The sequence below is a fragment of the Bos mutus genome, chromosome 12, assembly GCF_027580195.1.
Source record: "Bos mutus isolate GX-2022 chromosome 12, NWIPB_WYAK_1.1, whole genome shotgun sequence".
NCBI classification, from domain to species: Eukaryota; Metazoa; Chordata; class Mammalia; order Artiodactyla; family Bovidae; genus Bos; species Bos mutus.
This window is the reverse complement of record NC_091628.1, coordinates 22,681,286-22,701,366: the sequence shown is the minus strand read 5'-3', so window position 1 is coordinate 22,701,366 and position 20,081 is coordinate 22,681,286. Positions and strand designations below refer to the sequence as shown.

The following is a 20,081-nucleotide window of genomic DNA, read 5'->3' as shown; positions in this document are numbered from 1 at the left end:
TCTTTCTCTAAGAATGCACTTGGTACAGTTTTTAAAGAATTATATACAAGCATCAAAGATATTTTATTTTTATTTTGCTCAATCCCCCCCAGGATCCGAAACAAAAGCCCTACAAGCCCTGAACTGAGCTTTAATCTTAGAGAACATCACTGCAACATACAACCGCAAATATCACTGGCAAGGTTCATTTTGTGAAGATAAAAAAAAAAAAAGATCTAGCTGTAGAACACAATACTGAAGCTGGCTGTTGTTGGAATATCAATGACATCTTTCTGAGGGAGAGTCCAGTGACCAAAGCCCTGAATTTATAAACTCCCTGAGGTCACAACCCTATATTATATTTACTTCTTTTGTTTCCCACGGCACCCACAGCATAAGGCTGCAGCAAGATTTTAAGATTAAATGAGAAAATCTGTACCAGAGTGTTTTGTATATTAAAAAATGATATATTCAAAGGAGCTAATATCAGGGACTTCAGTGGTGGTCCAGTAGTTAAGACTTGGAGCTTCCATTGCAGAGGGCAAGGGTTCAATGCCTGGTCAGGAAACTAAGATCCTGTATGCCATGCAGTATGGCCAAAAAAAACCCTCACAAAAATCCTATTTTTTGTTGTTGTTGTTGTTAGGGGAGAGAGGTTCAAAAGGGAGGGAAATAAGTACACATATAGCTGATTTGGGGTTTCCCTGGTGGCTCAGACGGTAAAGAACCTGCCTGCAATGTGGGAGATTCAGGTTCGATCCTGGGTCAGGAAGATCCCCTGGAGAAGGGAATGGCTACCCACTCCAGTATTCTTGCCTGGAGAATTCTATGGACAGAGGAGCCTGATGGGCTACAGTCCATGGAATCGCAGAGTTGGACATGACTGAGCAACTAACACTTTCACTTTTCATAACTGATTCACTCTGCTGTATGGCAGAAACTAACACAACATTATAAAGCAATTATACTCCAATTAAAAAAGTTAAAAAATATTTTTTAATGTAGCTAGTATTAGGTGAATGGAACTCTAAAACGTTAGTTGACTTGGAACTCTAAAGAACTGATTTTCCTTTCAGTTAGTTTCTGTGGTTATTCAAAAAGGATAAAAACATGGATAGGTAGTAATCAAGCTATGTATCAGAGGAAAGATGAGGTTTAAAGGAAGATACTTTGTGGAACCTAAGGATAATATTTTAAAAAATAACCACCAAGGTAAGCCAGAAAGAAAAACACCAATACAATATACTAACGCATATATGTAATTTAGAAAGATGGTAATGATAACCCTGTATGCAAGACAGCAAAAGAGACACAGATGTATAGAACAGTCTTTTGGACTCTGTGGGAGAGGGCGAGGGTGGGATGATTTGGGAGAATGGCATTGAAACATGCATAATATCATATAAGAAACAAATCGCCAGTCCAGGCTCGATGCAGGATACAGGATGCTTGGGGATGGTGCACTGGGATGACCCAGAGGGATGGTACGGGGAGGGAGGTGGGAGCAGGGTTCAGGATGGGGAACACGTGTACACCCGTGCAGATTCATGTTGATGTATGGCAAAACCAATACAATATTGTAAAGTAATTACCCTCCAATTAAAATAAATAAATTTAAAAAATAAAATAAAATAATGATCTCAGGAAAAAAATAAATAACCACCAAGATGGAGAAAACCCACAACATGGAAGTAGGAGCTCAAAGAAACAAACACACCTATACAGATGGTGGGCTGCAGTCCATGGGGTCGCTAAGAGTCGGACACGACTGAGCGACTTCACTTTCACTTTTCCCTTTCATGCATTGGAGAAGGAAATGGCAACCCACTCCAGTGTTCTTGCCTGGAGAATCCCAGGGACGGGGGAGCCTGGTAGGCTGCCGTCTATGGGGTCGCACAGAGTCAGACATGACTGAAGCGACTTAGCAGCAGCAGCAGCATACAGATGCTGAGAACACCTATTCAGATCGCACCTCAAATGATGATCTACGGGGGTCAAATACAGCTAGTAACAAGGTGTATTTACTAGGTTCCTAAGTAATAAGTCACCTGCCAATAAAAATATTATTAGTTCAAAAATTACTTTGGGAAATACAGCAGAGTGCAATAGCAAACTGTAAGTGGAAACAAAGTTCTTTCTTTTAGTTCTTTCTCAGTCTGCTTCTATTCATTATGTTATCTTCATAGCTAGAATTCTGCCTAACCAGAGAGCAGGACTCAGTAAATATCTGTGTAATGAAGCAAGCTAATTAAGTGTTTAAGTTAAACTGTAAAATTTTGAGTCAAATATACCATTGGTAATGGCCGCCATTTATGGGGATGCTACCTTTTCAGGCCTGATATTACCTGACTTACATGTACACCTCGAAGAAACCCAATGAGTGTTACTAAAAAGCAGAGACATCACTTTGCCAACAAAGGTCCATCTAGTCAAAGCTGTGGTTTTTCCAGTGGTCATGAACAGATGTGAGAGTTGGACCATAAAGAAGGCTGAGTGCCGAAGAATTGATGCTTTTGAACTGTGGTGCTGGAAAGACTCTTAAGAGTCCCTGGAACAGCAAGGAGATCAAACCAGTCCATCCTAAAGGAAATCAACCCTGAATATTCACTGGAAGGACTGACACTGAAGCTCCAATACTTTGGCCACCTGATGCGAAGAAGTGACTCAGAAAAGACCCTGATGCTGGGAAAGATTGAGGGCAGGAGGAGAAGGGGGCGACAGAGGATGAATTGGTTGGATGGCATCACCGACTCAATGAACATGAGTTCGAGCAAACTTTAGGAGGTAGTGAAGGACAGGGAAGCCTAGTGTGCTGCAGTCCACGAAGAAGTCGCCAAGAGTCAGACACAACTTAGTGACTGAACAACAGCAGCAACAAAAGATGAAAGAACTCAGGCTGAGTCAGTTGCTTGCCCATGGCCATGAAGCTGTTGAGGGGCAGAATTCATCCCTGTCTGCCCAGATCCTGCTTTACAAGACAACGCACAACCACAGAATCATGTAAACACAAGAACAGAAGGCAGCACTTGAAGCTTTGTTAATAGAAGGGGGAAAAGGCATTAACATTTTATTTTACTTACAGTCTTACAGAAACAGTTTCTTCTGAGATCCGACCACATGCAAAATCCTGAAGCATCCCACGTGGGGAAAACTGTTGTTATTCTAATCCCAGGCTGCAAGTAATGCTACAAAAACAATCTGCCACAACTTACAAGCTTAACAAGCTAAACAGGGAAAGTATAGAGAAATGAAAACATGTCCCTCCTCCAATATTTTCCACCATCTTAAAAACTCATCAGAGTCAGATTTCCAGATCTGCTCTAAGTAGACTGCAAGGAGATTATGGTAAAAACCACACCACACAAAGCACGATTGTCTGAAATTACTCTGAAGTCAAATGTACATAAAATGGTGCCACACAGAGAAGAAGAGCTGGCTGCTGTGTAATTTCATGAAACCTGCTGGGCACCGAGGTCATGGGCAGCCAAAGTGAATTTTAACTGGTGCCAACCAGGAGGCTATAATCAGGACAGCCACCAGTGGGCGGGTGAGATAAATGAACCAATTGACTTTCTTCCACCAGGCGATCAAAATAGGAATGCCATCTTTATGCATGAAACAAACAAAAAAAAAAAATGTTTTTTTAAGTTAAAATATTCATCCTTCACATCTCTGTCTTTTCACCACATTTCTAGACTCTTCTTTCTTCCAGGCACATTTACGTGAGTGAACAGCATGCAGTGTGATTTCTGTTCCTACCTTGAGTTTTCCTGCAACCTACTCCAGAAAAATAAAATCTATTCCTACACAGCACAAACTTCTCCATAACCCTGGTCCACCAGCATAGCAGATGTTGAGTGGCTGGTACTATCCAAGGGCAAGCTTAGAACTGATGATGGAGTCAGACACAGCCAAGAACCTGCCTTCCAATCAGGACAGTCAAATGGTAAAAGAAAGTGTCAGGATGAAAAACCATGTCTTTTTAAGAGTGAGTGAAGTAATACTGGGGCTTCCCAGGTGGCTCAGTGGTGAAAAAAAAAAAAAAATCCGCTTGCCAGTGCAGGAGACACAAGTTCAATCCCTGGGTCAGGAAGATCCTCTGGAGGAGGAAATGGCAACCCATTTCCAGTAATAATGGCAACCCAATACTCCAGTATTCTTGCCTGGAGAATCCCATGGACAGAGGAGTCAGGCAGGCTACAGTCCATGGAGTCACAAAGAGTCAGACTCGACTGGGCAACTGAGCACAAACGCACATAGTTACACTTCTCATAGGAGGTTCTCAAAGACACTATGGATCTATATATCTTATCTCTCTCATGAGCTCTTTGCCAATGTTGCCAACTACCCACGTAACCTTCCACCTGAAGTCCTTGAGACACAAACTGTGGATTGAGGAGTTGTTCTTTGGTCATTATCCTCCAGATCCTATGAGATGCACAAACTGAATAGGCTCCCAAGCAGGGCAGCTTCTGCCAGCCTTAGCCAATTGGGCTGCCGACCTTGAGTCTTTTCTCCTCAGCACTGCCCATTGAAAAAGCCAAAAAGGGACTTACTGGTGATCCAGTGGTTAAGAATCTGTGCAGGGGATGTGGGTTCCATCCTTGGTCCGGGAAGATCTCACCTGCCACAGGACAACTAAGCCCGTGTGCCACAACTACTGAAGCCCACGTGCCCTGGAGCCCGTGCTCGGCAACCAAAGAAGCCACTGCAAACAGAAGCACCGCAACTACAGAAAGCTCCGCATGCAGTAACGAAGACCCAGGGCACCAAAAATAAATAAATAAATAAAAATTCATTTAAAAAAAAGAAAAAGCCAAAAAGGGGCTGGTACAGGACAACGGGAGCTCTGGACATATTGCTATTGATTAAATTCCTTTGCAACATGCTTTTGCATTTGTGGGAGTCACATGACTTATGTCAGTGCAGCCACAGGATCACTGACTTGCAATTGAATTGGTTCTGCCTTGATGTTCTTATTTTCCCTCTCCTCCAAGTTCCCCAATAAGATTAAGTCTCACTGAACTGCACTTCAACTGCTTGGGCCTTGCTGCCCCCTCCTTAGGGATCAGCACAGCAAGGCTCTGGACTCTGGGAAACATAAGAGACAAATATAGACACAAAAGCTAGGATGGAAATACAAGCAGTGTGGCCTGGCAAGTCCCGTCTCTGTACCTCCTAGAAGAAGACTGTGGTTTTGAGGTGTGGGACTCCCGCAGGAGGCGTGGTTTACGAGGCAAGGTGACTACAGAGATTGTCAAGATTATAATTTTCTATTTAAATTAGCCAACGCAACCCCTGAAAACAAAACAAACCTACAAAACACATGAACAGCAGCAGAAACGATGTCTCGCCACTCACTAAATTGCAGAATATAGTGACTCTACTGTAGGTCCCACCTAGACAGGCAGAGAACGTGGAAAATCTTATATCTGTATCCAAGACAATGATGCGCATATAGTTGTGGGATAGAAACAGTATAGGGAGCTTGGATATTAACAGGGAGCCAAATGTGGTCAGGAGTGAGGAAAGGCTATATTGACTTTGACCATGAACCTATGTCCCCTTTTCCAGCTACACATGTGCTGGAATGCCACAATCCCGTAGGGAATCCAGGTCTTCCCAGGTGTGCCCAAACCCCTCCCAACATCATCAGGTACAATCTGCTACCCATACAGAAGGTACCTTCATAGACTGCAAGAGGGGACCATTTGGGTAACCTCATCATAAGATAACATTGGGGTCAGAGTTTTAGAAAAACTCTGGAGCTTAAAGGTGGAGATAAACGCTAAGAAAGTCAGGTCTCATATGCAGCAACTCTCACCAAGGAGCACTAAATCACATGAGAATTAGATGTCATCACAGAATCATACCAATTTAGAACTTAAAGGCACATTTCATTTTTTCAAAAATTTGATTCGACAAACATATGGGAACTATAACTTACACTGGAATAACACAAGGACATTTCATCGTTCACGGCCTTCAGTGCAACTGACTTATGGCATAGAGATAATAATCATTGATAATATTAACTCATTAAGGCATAACTAGTTTCCTGTCTTGCTCTACCATATTACACATCTGTAACATGACTAACATAAGCTATTACATATAAGCTATGAAAGGAATCTATTAGGTCTTCAAACTACACTCATTTACTCGTCTAAAAATAGGAGCCATAAAACCCTTTTGCCTCGATCTTAGAAATGTGTTCAAAATCGTTTTCTGATTCCCACAGCTTCGCTGAGGTCTTCTCCATCTCTGGCCGAACCTGCTATAACAATAGCCTCTTGCTGCCTTTCCTGGTTTTGTTGTTTCCCCAGATCAGCCTTTATTCCTCATTGCTACTAGATTATATAGTTCCTAAGTCAGTTTCTCCCATAACCACTCAAAGACTTCAATCTAAAGTTGACCTTAGGTAAGTGTAGAATTCTTACCATTAAACAAAAATACAGACTTTCAGACCTGATTTTGTTCCATTACCCCCACTCCATACTTTACAGGATATTGCCATTTCCTGAACGCCCATCAGATCTTTTTATAACTCCTTGGCTTTGAGAATTTGACATTTCCACTGCTCGAAATTCCAAGGAGTCTTCTGCTCATCTTTCAAACCTAGTTCATCTAGTGCCCCTCCAGACACGAGGTCCCTTCCTCTCCTGTGCTCCTACAACATTTTGTTCACACTTCAGTGGACCCTGAACATTTTTAAACATTGGTGATTTTTGCCCATTCACCAAAACCCCCAAAAGTTCATAGTATGATATAATCTGCAACTTGGCTAAGGCGGGAACTGGAATTAAGTATTGTATTTTAGCCAGGATCCAGGAAAGCTGAAACCAGCCTAAGTATTTCAAACACAGAAAATGCAATATAATACAGGAAACGGGTTACACAGATGATGGAGGAGCTAAAAAGCCACATAGATGTTAAAGAGGTGACCCGGAAACTGGCATCAACCAAAAACTACTACCATCCATGAGACTGGAATGGTGTTGGAAGAAGAGGGCATCACCAATGACTGGAAGAACCGGGCTGTGTACCTGGTGAAGGATTGTTGACAGTGGCTTCCAAGGGGAGCTGTGACAGTGAAGGTCAGGGCTTTCCAAAAGGAGAGACAATTGCTGCCAAAGATGCTGCCAAAGGGAGAGCTAGAGAGAGAGACATACCCTGGCTTCTCCTTCCCTCCCGTTTTCCAAGGGCCTCCCATTGGCCTAATCTATCCAGAGGCCAGGAGTCAAGGCTTCTGGGAAATGTAGTCTCCTGTGAAGCAGGAAATGACTGGCACCATGTGAGGCTGGTGAGCCCCTCACTTGGCAGCTGAATGAGCCTCACCAGCCTCTCAACAACTATATGCAATGGAATGGACATCTGTGTCCTGAGTCCTTTGGACTGTAATTATACCTCACACATTGGTTTCCTCCATAAGACCATGAGCGCCTCCACAGTAGTGACCTTATCTCAACTTATATCCTGGTGTGGTATTTGACATTTGGTAGGCACTCAATACGGAGAAGGCAATGGCAACCCACTCCAGTACTCTTGCCTGGAAAATCCCATGGACGGAGGGGCCTGGTAGGCTGCAGTCCGACTCCTGCAGGGTCGATAGGAGTCAGACACGACTGAGCGACTTCACTTTCACTTTTCACTTTCATGCATTAGAGAAGGAAATGGCAACCCACTCCAGTGTTCTTGCCTGGAGAATCCCAGGGACGGGGAGCCTGGTGGGCTGCCGTCTATGGGGTCGCACAGAGTCGGATATGACTGAAGCAATTTAGCAGCAGCAGCAGCAGGCACTCAATAAATACTGCTCAGTTCAATTGAGTCACTCAGTCGTGTCCGGCTCTTTGCGACGCCATGGACTGCAGTACGCCAGTCTTCCCTGTTGATCACCAACTCCCAGAGTTTATTCAAACTCATGTCCATTGAGTCAGTGATGCCATCCAACCACCCATAAACACTCATGCCCTGGATTTATTACATGTTATAACTCAGCACTTCCTAAAGTTTGTTGTGCTGGCCACTAATTCAAAAAGATGCTACTGCCTATCATAGGTAAGTAGGACTCTGCAATTTCCAAACAAGTTTGTGAAACAGTGTTAAAGTTAACCTGGAAAAAAAAAAAAGTTTAGCTGGTCTCATCGTACATTCAAGCTGCAATTAAAAAAAACAATACTGTGGACTACATGGCTTAGAAACAACAGAAATTTATTTCTCCCATTTCTGGAAGCTAGAAGTTTAAGATCAGAGGGCCAGCACAGTTGGGTGGGGGCTCTCTTCTCCTTATCTTCACATGGGCAGAAGGGGCGAGGTGCTCTCTTCAACTTCTTTATAAGGGCACTAATCTCATCTGTGAGGGGTTCACCCTCATGACCTAATCATCTCCCAAAGTCCCCACCTTCTAATACCATCCCATGAGCATGAGGATTTCAACAAATGAATTTTGTGGGAGGACACAAATATTCAGACAGAGCAGCTTGTTTCTTCATTGCAGATAATACAGTTCATTCAGAGCTTTCAAAATGTGCTTGAAGAGAGAGATGTAGAATTATGCAGCATCATGCAACATATATGACTACAGAACATACATGTTTTCCAAAAGACTAACACTACACAGGGACATCAATTAAGGAGTCACTGCTTTAATTATCTTCACATTTGTGAAATTTTATTTCTTTGAAATATTCCCATGAGGTAGAGAAGAACAAGGTCACTTACAGATAAAAATGTTGCTAATAAATAACTAAAACTAATACATCAAGTATTAATTGAATATATAAGATGTTATTTACTATTCTAAATATTATAGAGCTAGAAGGAAAATGTAAATATTCACCTATGTTAAGAGACTTATTATTCCTAATGGCCAGAAATTCTGAATTCTACATATAATACAAAATGGAATTTCAATTATTGCTGAAATAGTATGGTGATAGCATTCACAACTCAGCCAATAATTAATGGGATAACTTTGGGTGTCACTCTAAAATTCAGTGTTCATAACTGTTTAAAAAAAAAGAGAGAGAGAGAGACAACAAATAACCTGCCTCACTGGGGTGAAATAAGAACTGAATATGTTCTAAGGATCACCAGTCCCTGCAGGGACCCCACTGCAAATTACTTAGGAAAACACATAATACTACACTTTCCCCATGCCCCCCAGGAGGTTGGTACAGGCATCAAAATACTCTAGATTCTGTGCTGTAATGAAATTTATTAACTTTTGATAACCAACTGTTTCTCCAATCTACTTGTTTCCCAAATGGTTCTGCTTTTCCTGTTTACAGCTACTGGTATCCCCCAGGAATCTGTGATCCCTCGAACATGAATGTGATGCCTTATGAAAACAAAAATATGAATTTTAATGATAGCCAGGAATAAACGTTTTAAACTTGAGGCTGTTATGCTTTCTGATTATAAGCAACACACACACGAGGACACCCTTGGCAAGCTAGAGTTAGCTGCAAAGTTCAAGAACCAATAACGTAACAGTGATGACTCTGTATGAGGTGCAAATTGGATGCATCTTGAGATGCTGCCTATGTATTGTAGAGTGAGATAAAGCTGTCTTGAGTGTGTGTTTTTTTTCTTTTGAAATGATTATGAATTTACATGCCTCAGCTGGTTTTTCCTATAACTGAAAATACATGTTTTACAAGGCAATGGGACAATTCATAAATCTATGCAGATGTAAATCTAGTGAGATTTAGTTAGTGTGTCAGTGAGACTTGATTTAGTTTAGTTTATGTGGTTTTTCAAGTAGTCATGTATGGATGTAAGAGTTGAACCATAAAGAAAGCTGAACATCAAATAATTGATGCTTTCAAACTGTGGTGCTGGAGAAGACTCTTCAGTCTCTTGGACACAAGGAGATCAAACCAGTCAATCCTAAAGGAAATCAACCCTGAACAGTCATTGGAAGGACTGATGCTGAAGCTCCAATACTTTGGCCACCTGAGGCGAAGAAGTGACTCATTAGAAAAGACTGATGCTGGGAGAGATTGAAGCAGGAGAAGGGGGCAACAGAGGACGAGATGGTTGGATGGCATCACCGACTCAATGGACATGAATTTGAACAAACCTCGAGAGATAGTGAAAGGCAGGGAAGGCTGGCGTGCTGAGTCCATGGGTTTGCAAAGAGTCGGACACAGCTTAGCGACTAAGCAACAACAAATGTGTTAGTGAAACTAACCAGTCCAGACAGACCCTGACCTCAGAAGTGTCAACTCTCCCTGTGTTAGCTGGTGGCAACAAAGGGAAGTAAGTCAAAAATCAGATGATTCTCTTAGAAAGACTCTACTCCACAAGAAGGAAATGAAGATTTGGACATTATGGGTATAGTGGCTTTTAAGTGGCTCAGAGTTCAAAGCAACTCACCTGTGCTTTACACGGTAAGGTTAGAGGAAGGAGGAAACAGTAGTTCGTGATCTCTAAGGTGTAATTTAAAGAGGAGCAAGAAGAGCTCTGCCTGTTGCCCCAACTAGCCCAGGAAATGCCTGGATTTCTTAAAAATTAGAGCAACTTCTTACGGTGAGGACACTGTCACTAAAGGGCCATGCTGCCCATTAACACATCAACACTTATTTGCCTTATTTCTCAGCTGTCATGTGACAGATAACCTGGATGTGAAGGAAAGCAGAACGCGACAAATCGTCATGGCTGATCAGGTTTAAAGTGGAGCAGGGGGAGGAGACGTTGCAAGCCCTCATCCCAAAGGATGAAAGACAAGTCCAGGTGGAGCCCTACAGTGAGGGGCTCCGGAGGGGCCATGATGCTTTCAGCACAGAGATGGGTTTGTGGCAAGAAGCACTCTGTCGTCATTACCGTCGTGAGTGGCACTTAACCATCAATTAGTTGAAGAGATGGTCTCGCCTGGCTTCTCTGAACAGAACAGTGTCTCAACTGGAAAGGTAGTTGTTTACTACTGATTTGCATTCTACACTCATTTTAAACACATATGCGACTCGCATCCAAACGAAATATGGAATAATGCCCATTTGGGACTCCTCCGAGCCCTCTCATTATAGCACCAGCAATTTCCAAAGATGAAATCTACAGATTCGGACGCTGACAATTACAAGCACCCGTGGGCAGAACTTCAGTTCAGTTCAGTCGCTCAGTTGTGTTGACTCTTTGCGACCCCATGGACTGCAGCGCGCCAGGCCTCCCTGTCCATCACCAGCTCAAACTCATGTCCATCGAGTCGGTGATGCCATCCAACCATCTCATCCTCTGTCATCCCCTTCTTCTGCTGCCTTTAATCTTTACCAGCATCAGGGCCTTTTCAAATGAGTCAGCTCATTTGAACTTAAGATAGCCTTAATATGTCCTTACAGTGTTCTTACATGCTTCATTTACAGAGCCCGTAAATAAGATATTTTTCTAATGCATACGTCAAAAGTTTGGTATTAAGCTTTAAAAAAGTCTATTAAAGTACTTAATGATGTATCGGAAAGAACATAATTTTGCGTTCCACAAACAGAAACGTTACAACCTCTATCTTCTCATAACACCATTACTACACTTTCAGCGTGTCAACATTTTTACTAGACATGATACTTTTCAAAGGCTTTCTACGTGCCTGTTAAAAATTGAATTGAGGATAAAACTCAACCCAAGCTGGTTTTTAAAAATTATGACAAAGACATGACTTAAAATACAAGATGGAGATGGTGGCAATTAAAGTTTATGAGCAAGTTACTGCGAGAAAGGCAGAAGCCACTGACTCCTTGGAGGACTTCTCTTATAGGTGGTAAATGTCCGTGGACCACAGTGCCCCCTCTGTGTTGTCCCATTCATTTGCAGGTGACATTTTAACCTCGAAGCAGCCACAGCAAGACGATTCAAAATGAAGTTGACACTGTGTCCTTTAACGAGTTCCAAAGTACTGCAGGGGTTTTACTGCCTGATGTTACACCATATGCGCACACTCTGGACACAGCAGGCAGGGTTAAGCAGGATGCTTCTGCACTCAGCCATTCTCCTGCTTCCTGTTGTTGTTGGAGCAATCCTAAGTTTAGCTAAACATAACCTTTCTGGGTGGATCATTTTTTAGAAGGAGAATCCACCTTATAGCAGAGTGCCCTGTAATGTTGACTGTATTTTGAAAGCACAGACATTGAGTAAATTCACAGAACTCAGTGATTTGGTGCTGTGCTGTCTTTATGAAACCTATTTTATGAAAACTTTCATAAAATTATTTATCACTCAAGTTTTTATGCGTAAAAGCTTGAACAAGTATGAAATGAACAGGAGGAATTCTTTCTGAAGCATTTTTTGGTCAACTGGTCTATCACTAAAGCGGTAGTGATTAATGGCAAACTTTTCAAAATCTTTTCTTTAGCTCAAGTTATTTTTTAATTCTAAAATGACGATTGTCTTGGGTAGTGGGGATATATTTACTTACTCGGGTCCTCAAAAGGTTTGAATCAGAAAATCCCTCTTAGGCTTCACATTCAGAATTTTTTTCTGCAGGATATGAGTAATCTATTTGAGACATGCTAATAAGAACCCATAGCCTCAGCTCAATGTCAGTAACTCTTAACAAGTGAGAGTTCATGAAGAGCATATATGAGGGAAAAAACAGACCTTTTAAAAGTATACATAACTTCTACTATGGTCTTTTCCCTTGAGTTTTCTGTAAAGTAGAACATTAAGCTCTTTATAATTCCCCCAAATCTATAGATAGTTTAGAGAGAGAAGCATAAATCTCACAAGTCTCAGATTTACTTCCTGTTGCCTTCTTGCATGAGACATTTAAAGGTAATCAATAAAAACTGATTCCTCTTCGTAAGCACTTTCCTGTTCTACCAGAAACAATAGTAGCCTCTGCCCCAAAGTGAAGAGGAAAAAATGAAAAGTAATGTTTACCAGGAGAAAAAGAAATTATCCAAGTATTTTTCCTGAGCCAAGTGAAACACAAACTGCAAGTCAAAAGTTTATTCTTAAAGGAAAAAAAAAAAAAAAAAACTTTTAAATATTCCTGGCATTAGTCCTGTTTTTCAAATCTGAGGTATCAACAAGTTTTTAACTCCGGATTTGTATTTCCACTCTCTGCAAAAACCTCATTCCGTTTCCTAATGGCTTTCCGGTACTGTCCTTCTGTAGGAATCTGTACATCACACGCAAGACTTGTGCTCAATGCTGAACAGTAAAGGAAGGACAGTTAAGCCCCCCAATTACCTCCTAGGGCAGAGTGAGCCACAAAACCCCAGGGAACAAATAGATGAGAACAGAGTTACATCTGGTAAGGAAATAAAGAACTGCAAACAACTGGATCTCTTACTCCAAAACACAACACTCTGGGCCCCTTGCATTTTCAGCACAAGAATTTTCATACTCAAAACGTTACTTGAAAGTTTAATATTAGATAATCTGAAATCATCTGTTGGGATGTCTCCAATATGTAGACTCTATCTGAGGACTCTGTAGTGTTTTCTCCTCTTCTGGATTTTTCACAAAAGACTGCAAGAGAGCACCCAAAGAAAGAGCCGGGTTGCAGACTCTTACTTTGCGATGAAGTTACAAATATATTTTATATATTTTCCTGGCTTCCTGTTTCCCCGTGTTCTGTACTATCTGCAGAGGTTGTCATATTTCACCAAGGCGGATTATAAATCAGACAAGTTCAGCCCGTCAGGTTGAAAAATGGAGGTGAAAGGCACAGCGGAAAATAAATAAAGTATAATTAAAACCATATGACCAGAAATATTGAAGCAATACTTGCTGGAGGAAACCCAAGTAAAAATCAAACCTTTTCTGGTGTTAGTGAGACTAGCCAGTCCATTTGAAATAAGTACACATCACTTGTTAAAAATTCCTTTTTTTTTTTCCTTCACAGCAAAAGCAGTCCTAACAAAGTAATTAAGCCTATCTTTGTGGCATAGTGAAATTCATAATTGTTCATGTAAAACTGATCTCTCATTTAAAACTGTAATCACTTATTTAGAAACATAATTTAAGATGGGGCAAGGCTCAATTTTATATCCAACAAAGAGTATTAAAGGCTTATGATGACAATGTTGACTCAAAAACCTTTTCTACTTTTCGTGAAGTTTTCATCTCTTAAGATCTCAGGACTCCAGAAAGACACAGACACTGCAATTGCTGGTTGTTGATTGTAAAGAGCCAGTAGCTATAAAATCCAAACTGTCTCCTCTCCAACATTATAAACAACCTAGACGTTACTGCCCCACAGAGGTGGTGCTTAGCAGACCAATGATGTACATGTTTGGGGATATACAGAAATTAAGAGCTCTTGATGTTTATAAAGCAATTCCAGTAAAGAATCTCTGACTTTGGCAATCTGTCCCCAAAGCCACTCTATATCCACATCTCCCTATCGTTCCAAGTGTCAATTACCATAATCTCAGTAGACAGCTGGAACACAATTTTCAATATTGCTCCAGGATTCCAGTAAACAAGTGAAGTTGAGTGAAGTCACTTACCCCCCAGAAACTGAATTCCTCCGGCCACTCTTCCTACAGTCCGGGAGATGAGCTCCGACACGCAGCAGCCCATGAGGGCAGTGAGCGCCACCAGGAGGAGTAGGCCACAGCCCAGGCCGGTCACGATGGTACAGATTCTCCATTCCGCGCTGGGAATGCCCTGGAAAGAGGCATAGCGCCCACACTCCTCAACCATCACCATCATCTGCCGACTCTCATCGTGCACAGGATACGAGCACCTCCGGAAAGTGCCGAAGGACACGGGCTTGCCCAGCTGTGATCCCCAGAGCCAGTAAGGCATGAAGAACCCCACGCAGGAGGTGGCTGCACAGAGAAACGAGAGCAGCGCCCAGATGACCCCGGTGCAAGTCAGACTGGATGCCATCTTTCACCTGACAGGGCAAGGAGGACCCAAAGTAACTGTTCGGGGTCTGCAGGAAGAAGTAAAGGCCGTCAAACTACCGGCTCCCCGCAGGTAATCCACAGTTCTGTGATGGGAGAGTGGCTACTAACAGAACGGATCTTCAGTCTTACTGGACATCAACTTCCCATTCTCTGCAGTAAGGATGCTGATCCCTGGAAAAACCACAACATTAAAGATTAAATGTCTTTACAGAAAAGATACGACCAACTCAGTTGGTCTGCAACTTTCAATTAACACCCATTCAGAGACACCTCCATAGTTCAAAAGTGAGAAGAACCCATTCTATCAACTTCTCGGTAATTCAAATTTTGTCAGACTGGCTTAAAGCTTTTTCATGTACACATGTTCCCTAATTAACTCGGACAGCTACTTACTTAAAGAAATGCATAACTTATTCCTACTTGCCAAGCCAGTGAATTCATTTCATATCCTCACGTTAAAAAGAACGCAGCATTTTTACTGGCGGTAAACAGAATTCTGAATGTTATACTAAAATAACCATAATGTGGTTTATTCAGTTGGCTTACAAGTTCACGCTCATAATTTGCAGCAACTTTTCTGTGTTCCTTTAGGTGCATTAACTCTCTGCATGAGCCCGAACAAAATAATTAGACTCATTTTCACAATTACAGACTGTCTAGGCATACAGAGTGGATGGGACGCTTAGGCGTCTTGCCATGCTTATTCAGTAGTGTTTGGGAATGCCTTCAGTCTCAACTATCTTCTCTAGTGTCAACAAAAGAAAGCCTGTGTACGACTCATTTTCATATCTGCAATTCTGATTAATTGCTTCTAATTAAATTATTGGAACCATCTTTCTCATTGAATGAATGACTATGTCTCATCTGAAAAAGAGTCCATACCTTCCAGTCATTCCAGGGGTTCCACTTGCATCCTGCCCTCCCTTTTCAAACAGAGTTCCTTAGAACCACTTTCCCTACTTTTCATAAAGAACACAGAAGCCCAGAGCCCATGCACCCCACGGTTCCATTCCCAGGACTCCAGCTCTCAGAGTCCATCTCAAATCCTCCCCCTCTCCTTTCCAACTCCCACCCCTGCCCTTTGCTTTCCACCCACCGCCCCTTTTCCACTCCAGTATGTCACTCACTCCAGGGGAGCTCCGGCTACTTTTTTTTTTAATCTTGTCAACTGATGTCAGCATCAGCATTAGTCGCTGAAGTTGGTCTGTCTAGGCCCTGAGGCTGGGGCAGACGCGGGGTAGGGGGGCACTGAGTGGGTGGGGAGGGGGCCCTCACCTCGAGCTGGGGCCAGGCACCCCGGGGGGTAAGACCAGACAAGCCCTTAGCCAGCCAGCGCCCCGCAACGGCCGCAACCACCCCCACCCCGAAGACACACAACGATCCTTTAACTCCCCAAAGGGGAAGAGGGACATTTTCCAGCCGGCCCTGCGCGGAGGGAGGAGGTGAGGATGGGGTCCCCCACCCCGCCCCGGAGGCAGACGGACGCGGCGGGCCGGGCGAGCCGGCGGGGAGCCCAGCTCAGGAAGTCCGGAGCCTCGGGGGCAGCCCAACTCCGGCGTCCGGGGACGAGGGGCGAGAGAGAAAGGCGCGGAGCCCGCGCCCCGGGGCAGCCGCGCGCTGGACTCACATGGCTGGCGGGCGGCGGCCGCCCTCCTTCCCGGGGCCGGGGCGCACTCACAACTTGCTGTCTCTCTCCGGCGGAGCATCCACGGCGCGCCGGACCGTCCTTCCTTCTTCGCCGCGGTCCGCGACAGCCGCGGAGCCTCCGGGGCTGGCCGCGGGAGGGGCGCGTAGGGGCCGGCAGGGGGCGGAGGTCTTCGGGAGGACGCGCGGCGCCGCGCCCGGGCAGCCCGCGCTGCTCGGGCTCTCCGGCGGCGGCTCGGGCGGAGCGCTGGGGCGGCGCGCGGGGCGCCGGAGCTCACGGGCGGAGGAGCCGATCTGATCTGCCTTTGGCAGGCGAGGCACGCAGCGCCTCCTCCCCTCCGCCGCCTGGCCCTCCTCTCGCCTGTCCCCTCCCCTCGCGCCCGCCGGGACCCGGAGCGGACGCGGCCCGGGCGCGGCCGGCGGGGACACTCCCGGCGCGCGGGGCGGGGAGGGGGCGCGGCCCCTTGGAGCCGGGGTCCCCTCCCACCTCACTCCCCTAAACCTGGGCGGCTTTCTCGGCCCCTCCGGCCCCGAGCCCCCTCCCGCCCTCCTCGCACCGTCACTGCTTCCAACCCGAGAGTGGGATGGAGGCAGACAGACCGAGAAGTAGGGGAGAAAGTTGCTGGTCCTCTGGGGTGCTCCCCGGCGGGGGGGCGGGGGGACAGGAGGGGGTCTGGGAGCTGAGACACGCTCCCTGGCTGCTCTCCTGAGTCTGGTGTTTGGGGTGTAAGCTCCGGCTTCCGACCGCCTTTAGGAGATGGAGATGGAGAGCAGGGCTCTAGAGACTGGTGCAGTGATTCCTTTCGAGCTTTCCTGGGATGTGGTCACTTTGGAAGGGGGTGAGCAAGGCCAGTGTGGGCGTGGGAATGGGAGGCAGAGAGCGGAGAGCCCCCTCTGGGGTTCCGTCTGGCAGCCGCCTTTCCAGCCAAGCCAGAGGGAAAAAAGCAGGGGAAGATTCCAGCAAACCTCTCCCAAGAGACCTCCTCTTTGGGAACCTCTTTCAAAGCGTTTCTCCCTGTCTGTCCCCTCTCTCCCCCTTCTGTTTCTGTCTCTCTGTCTCTCCTCTCTCTCTTCCCCTCCCTCTCTTCCCTTCCACCTTTCGGTCCAATCACTCTTGCAATCAATACCTCCATTCAATTTCTTTACCTAGAAAACACTGGTTTTAATTCCCTCTCTGGACGTCAGTTCTTTTTTGCTTGTCCTTAGCGCTAACCCCTTTGGAAGTTGAAAGCCACATTCAGCAGACTGTGGGAGTCCTTGCTGAAGGCGGTATTTTAAGAACCCTGCCATCTGGGAATAGCAGTTTGTGAAGTAGCTACTTCCCCACATACAGTTTTTGTGCTTTTTCAAAAGTTGAAAGTAATCGCTGGATAGATATAGATTTCATAGTAAATTTTCAAATTACACCATTTTAATTAGCCATGGTGGTGCACATTTTTGTTTTACTACTACAGATGGAGATGTCATGCTTACACTATTAATTTGAGAGGCTTTGTGTAATTAGTTCCCACTCTTTATGAGGTCATAGACCTTTTTAAGAATATGATGAAACTGATGAGAACCTTCTCACCCCCCTGCCAAAAAAAAGACAAAAATGCACTTCCGTATCAAGCTTCACCACAGTGGTTCTCAAGCAAGAGAAGAAGGCAGTTTATAATCCCTCCCAGGGAATAGTCTGCAAGATGTGGAGATATTTCTGATCATCATGACCAGGGCGATACAGCTAATATCTGGTGGGCGGAAAGGCCAGGGATGCAGCTAAATACCCTACCAGGTACAGGACAGCCTCCCAGAATTATCCATCCCAAAATATCGACATTCTGAGGTTGAGAATACCGGTTTCAATAAAATGTCAGACTGCTCCCTGTTCCCCCCCCCTCAGCCCATTCATGATTGAAGTCCCTGATGAAATGCCTTGATTTAAGTTATTTTTGTTTGTTTTGTACAAGTTGCTGATTAATGAGCTCAGTGACTGTGTGATAATGATTGCTCTGACTTTCAGTTCTGTATCCTAACCTAGTTTTTAACACAGAGCCTTTAGATCTGTATAATGTGCAGGTAAAAGGTATGACTCCATAAAGACAAAATAATGAGAATGATATTTGGACTCACTCTCCACATTCCCGCTGTGGATATTAGTCCAGGATGCTCATCTCGATTTGGAGTTTGAAGCTCTGAGATGGCCTATTGAGATTAAGTCCTTGCTGTGTCTCAGTCCCTACACTGTCTTTTTTTTTTTTTTTGGCCTTGCCACGTGAGATCTTAGTTTCCCCACCAAGGATCAAACCTGGGCCCCCTGCAGTGGAAGATAGGAGTCTTAACCACTGGATCACCAAGGAAATACCCCTAAGTCTCCTTGATAGATTATTTTATCTAGTCCTCAAAATAAAAAGGAAAAAAAAATATGAAGGAGGTGCAATTATTATTTTACAGAGAGGTTAAGTAATTTGCCTGAGACCTTACGCTAAAAGGTGGACTTCAAAAAAATCTCATTATCTGAACTATTAAACAGAGTAAATGCTGTTGAAGAGATTCTGCCTAACATGAAAATAATGATAGAGGAGGAGGCTTTTTAAAAAAAGTCTGTCAGGATACAGCATCAATTACTTGTGAAAGCATAGTGTATTACCTACTAGGACTCAAAAATTTCTATCTTAGAAATGATTGTGTTACTAGCTCAGTTGTGTCCAACTCTTTGGGAACCCCATGGACTGGAACCCACCAGGCTCCTCTGTCCATGGAATTCTCCAGGCAAGAATACTAGAGTGGGTTGTCATTCCCTTCTCCAGGGGTCTTCCCAGCCAAAGGATCAAAGCCCGGTCTCCTCCATTGCAAGCAGATTCTTACCATCTGAGCCACCAATTTGAACATGTGGTCACCTTTCTGAGCCTAAGTTCTCTTATTTGTAAAAAGAGGTCAGAAATAGATGATTCTGCTTCATGACTTCTAGCATCATGATTATATCAGATCAGATCAGATCAGATCAGTTGCTCAGTTGTGTCCGACTCTTTGCGACCCCATGAATCCCAGCACGCCAGGCCTCCCTGTCCATCACTAACTCCTGGAGTTCACTGAGACTCACATCCATCGAATCAGTGATGCCATCCAGCCATCTCATCCTCTGTCGTCCCCTTCTCCTCCTGCCCCCAATCCTTCCCAGCATCAGAGTCTTTTCCAATGAGTCAACTCTTTGCATGAGGTGGCCAAAGTACTGGAATTTCAGCTTTAGCATCATTCCTTCCAAAGAAATCCCAGGGCTGATCTCCTTCACAATTTGAGAAAAAGTTTAAGGGTTATCTAGTTTTGTTCACCGAGAAGGCAATGGCACCCCACTCCAGTACTCTTGCCTGGAAAACCCCATGGGCGGAGGAGCCTGGTAGGCTGCAGTCCATGGGGTCGCTAAGAGTTCGGACACAACTGAGCAACTTCACTTTCACTTTTCCCTTTCATGCATTGGAGAAGGAAATGGCAACCCACTCCAGTGTTCTTGCCTGGAGAATCCCAGGGACAGGGGAGCCTGGTGGACTGCCCTCTATGGGGTCGCACAGAGTCGGACACGACTGAAGTGACTTAGCAGCAGTTTTGTTCAACTATATAATTTTA

General features: G+C 44.3%; 1 protein-coding gene across 2 annotated transcripts in view; it reads right to left on the bottom strand.

The window, feature by feature from the left end:
* LHFPL6 (LHFPL tetraspan subfamily member 6) overlaps window positions 1–17,249 on the bottom strand; it is a 234,598-nt gene extending 217,349 nt beyond the window's left edge. Inside the window, exons 1-2 of one of the 2 annotated variants that reach the window (XM_070380380.1) lie at window positions 16,462–17,249; window positions 14,430–15,005 (exon numbers count right to left, since the gene is read on the bottom strand). In XM_070380380.1, coding sequence (XP_070236481.1) covers window positions 14,430–14,814 — 385 coding nt within the window. In that variant the 5' untranslated portion in view covers window positions 14,815–15,005; window positions 16,462–17,249. The remainder of the gene's footprint in view (window positions 1–14,429; window positions 15,006–16,461) is intronic. The other variant, XM_070380381.1, reaches the window with a different exon arrangement.
* Window positions 17,250–20,081: the final 2,832 nt, after the last annotated feature.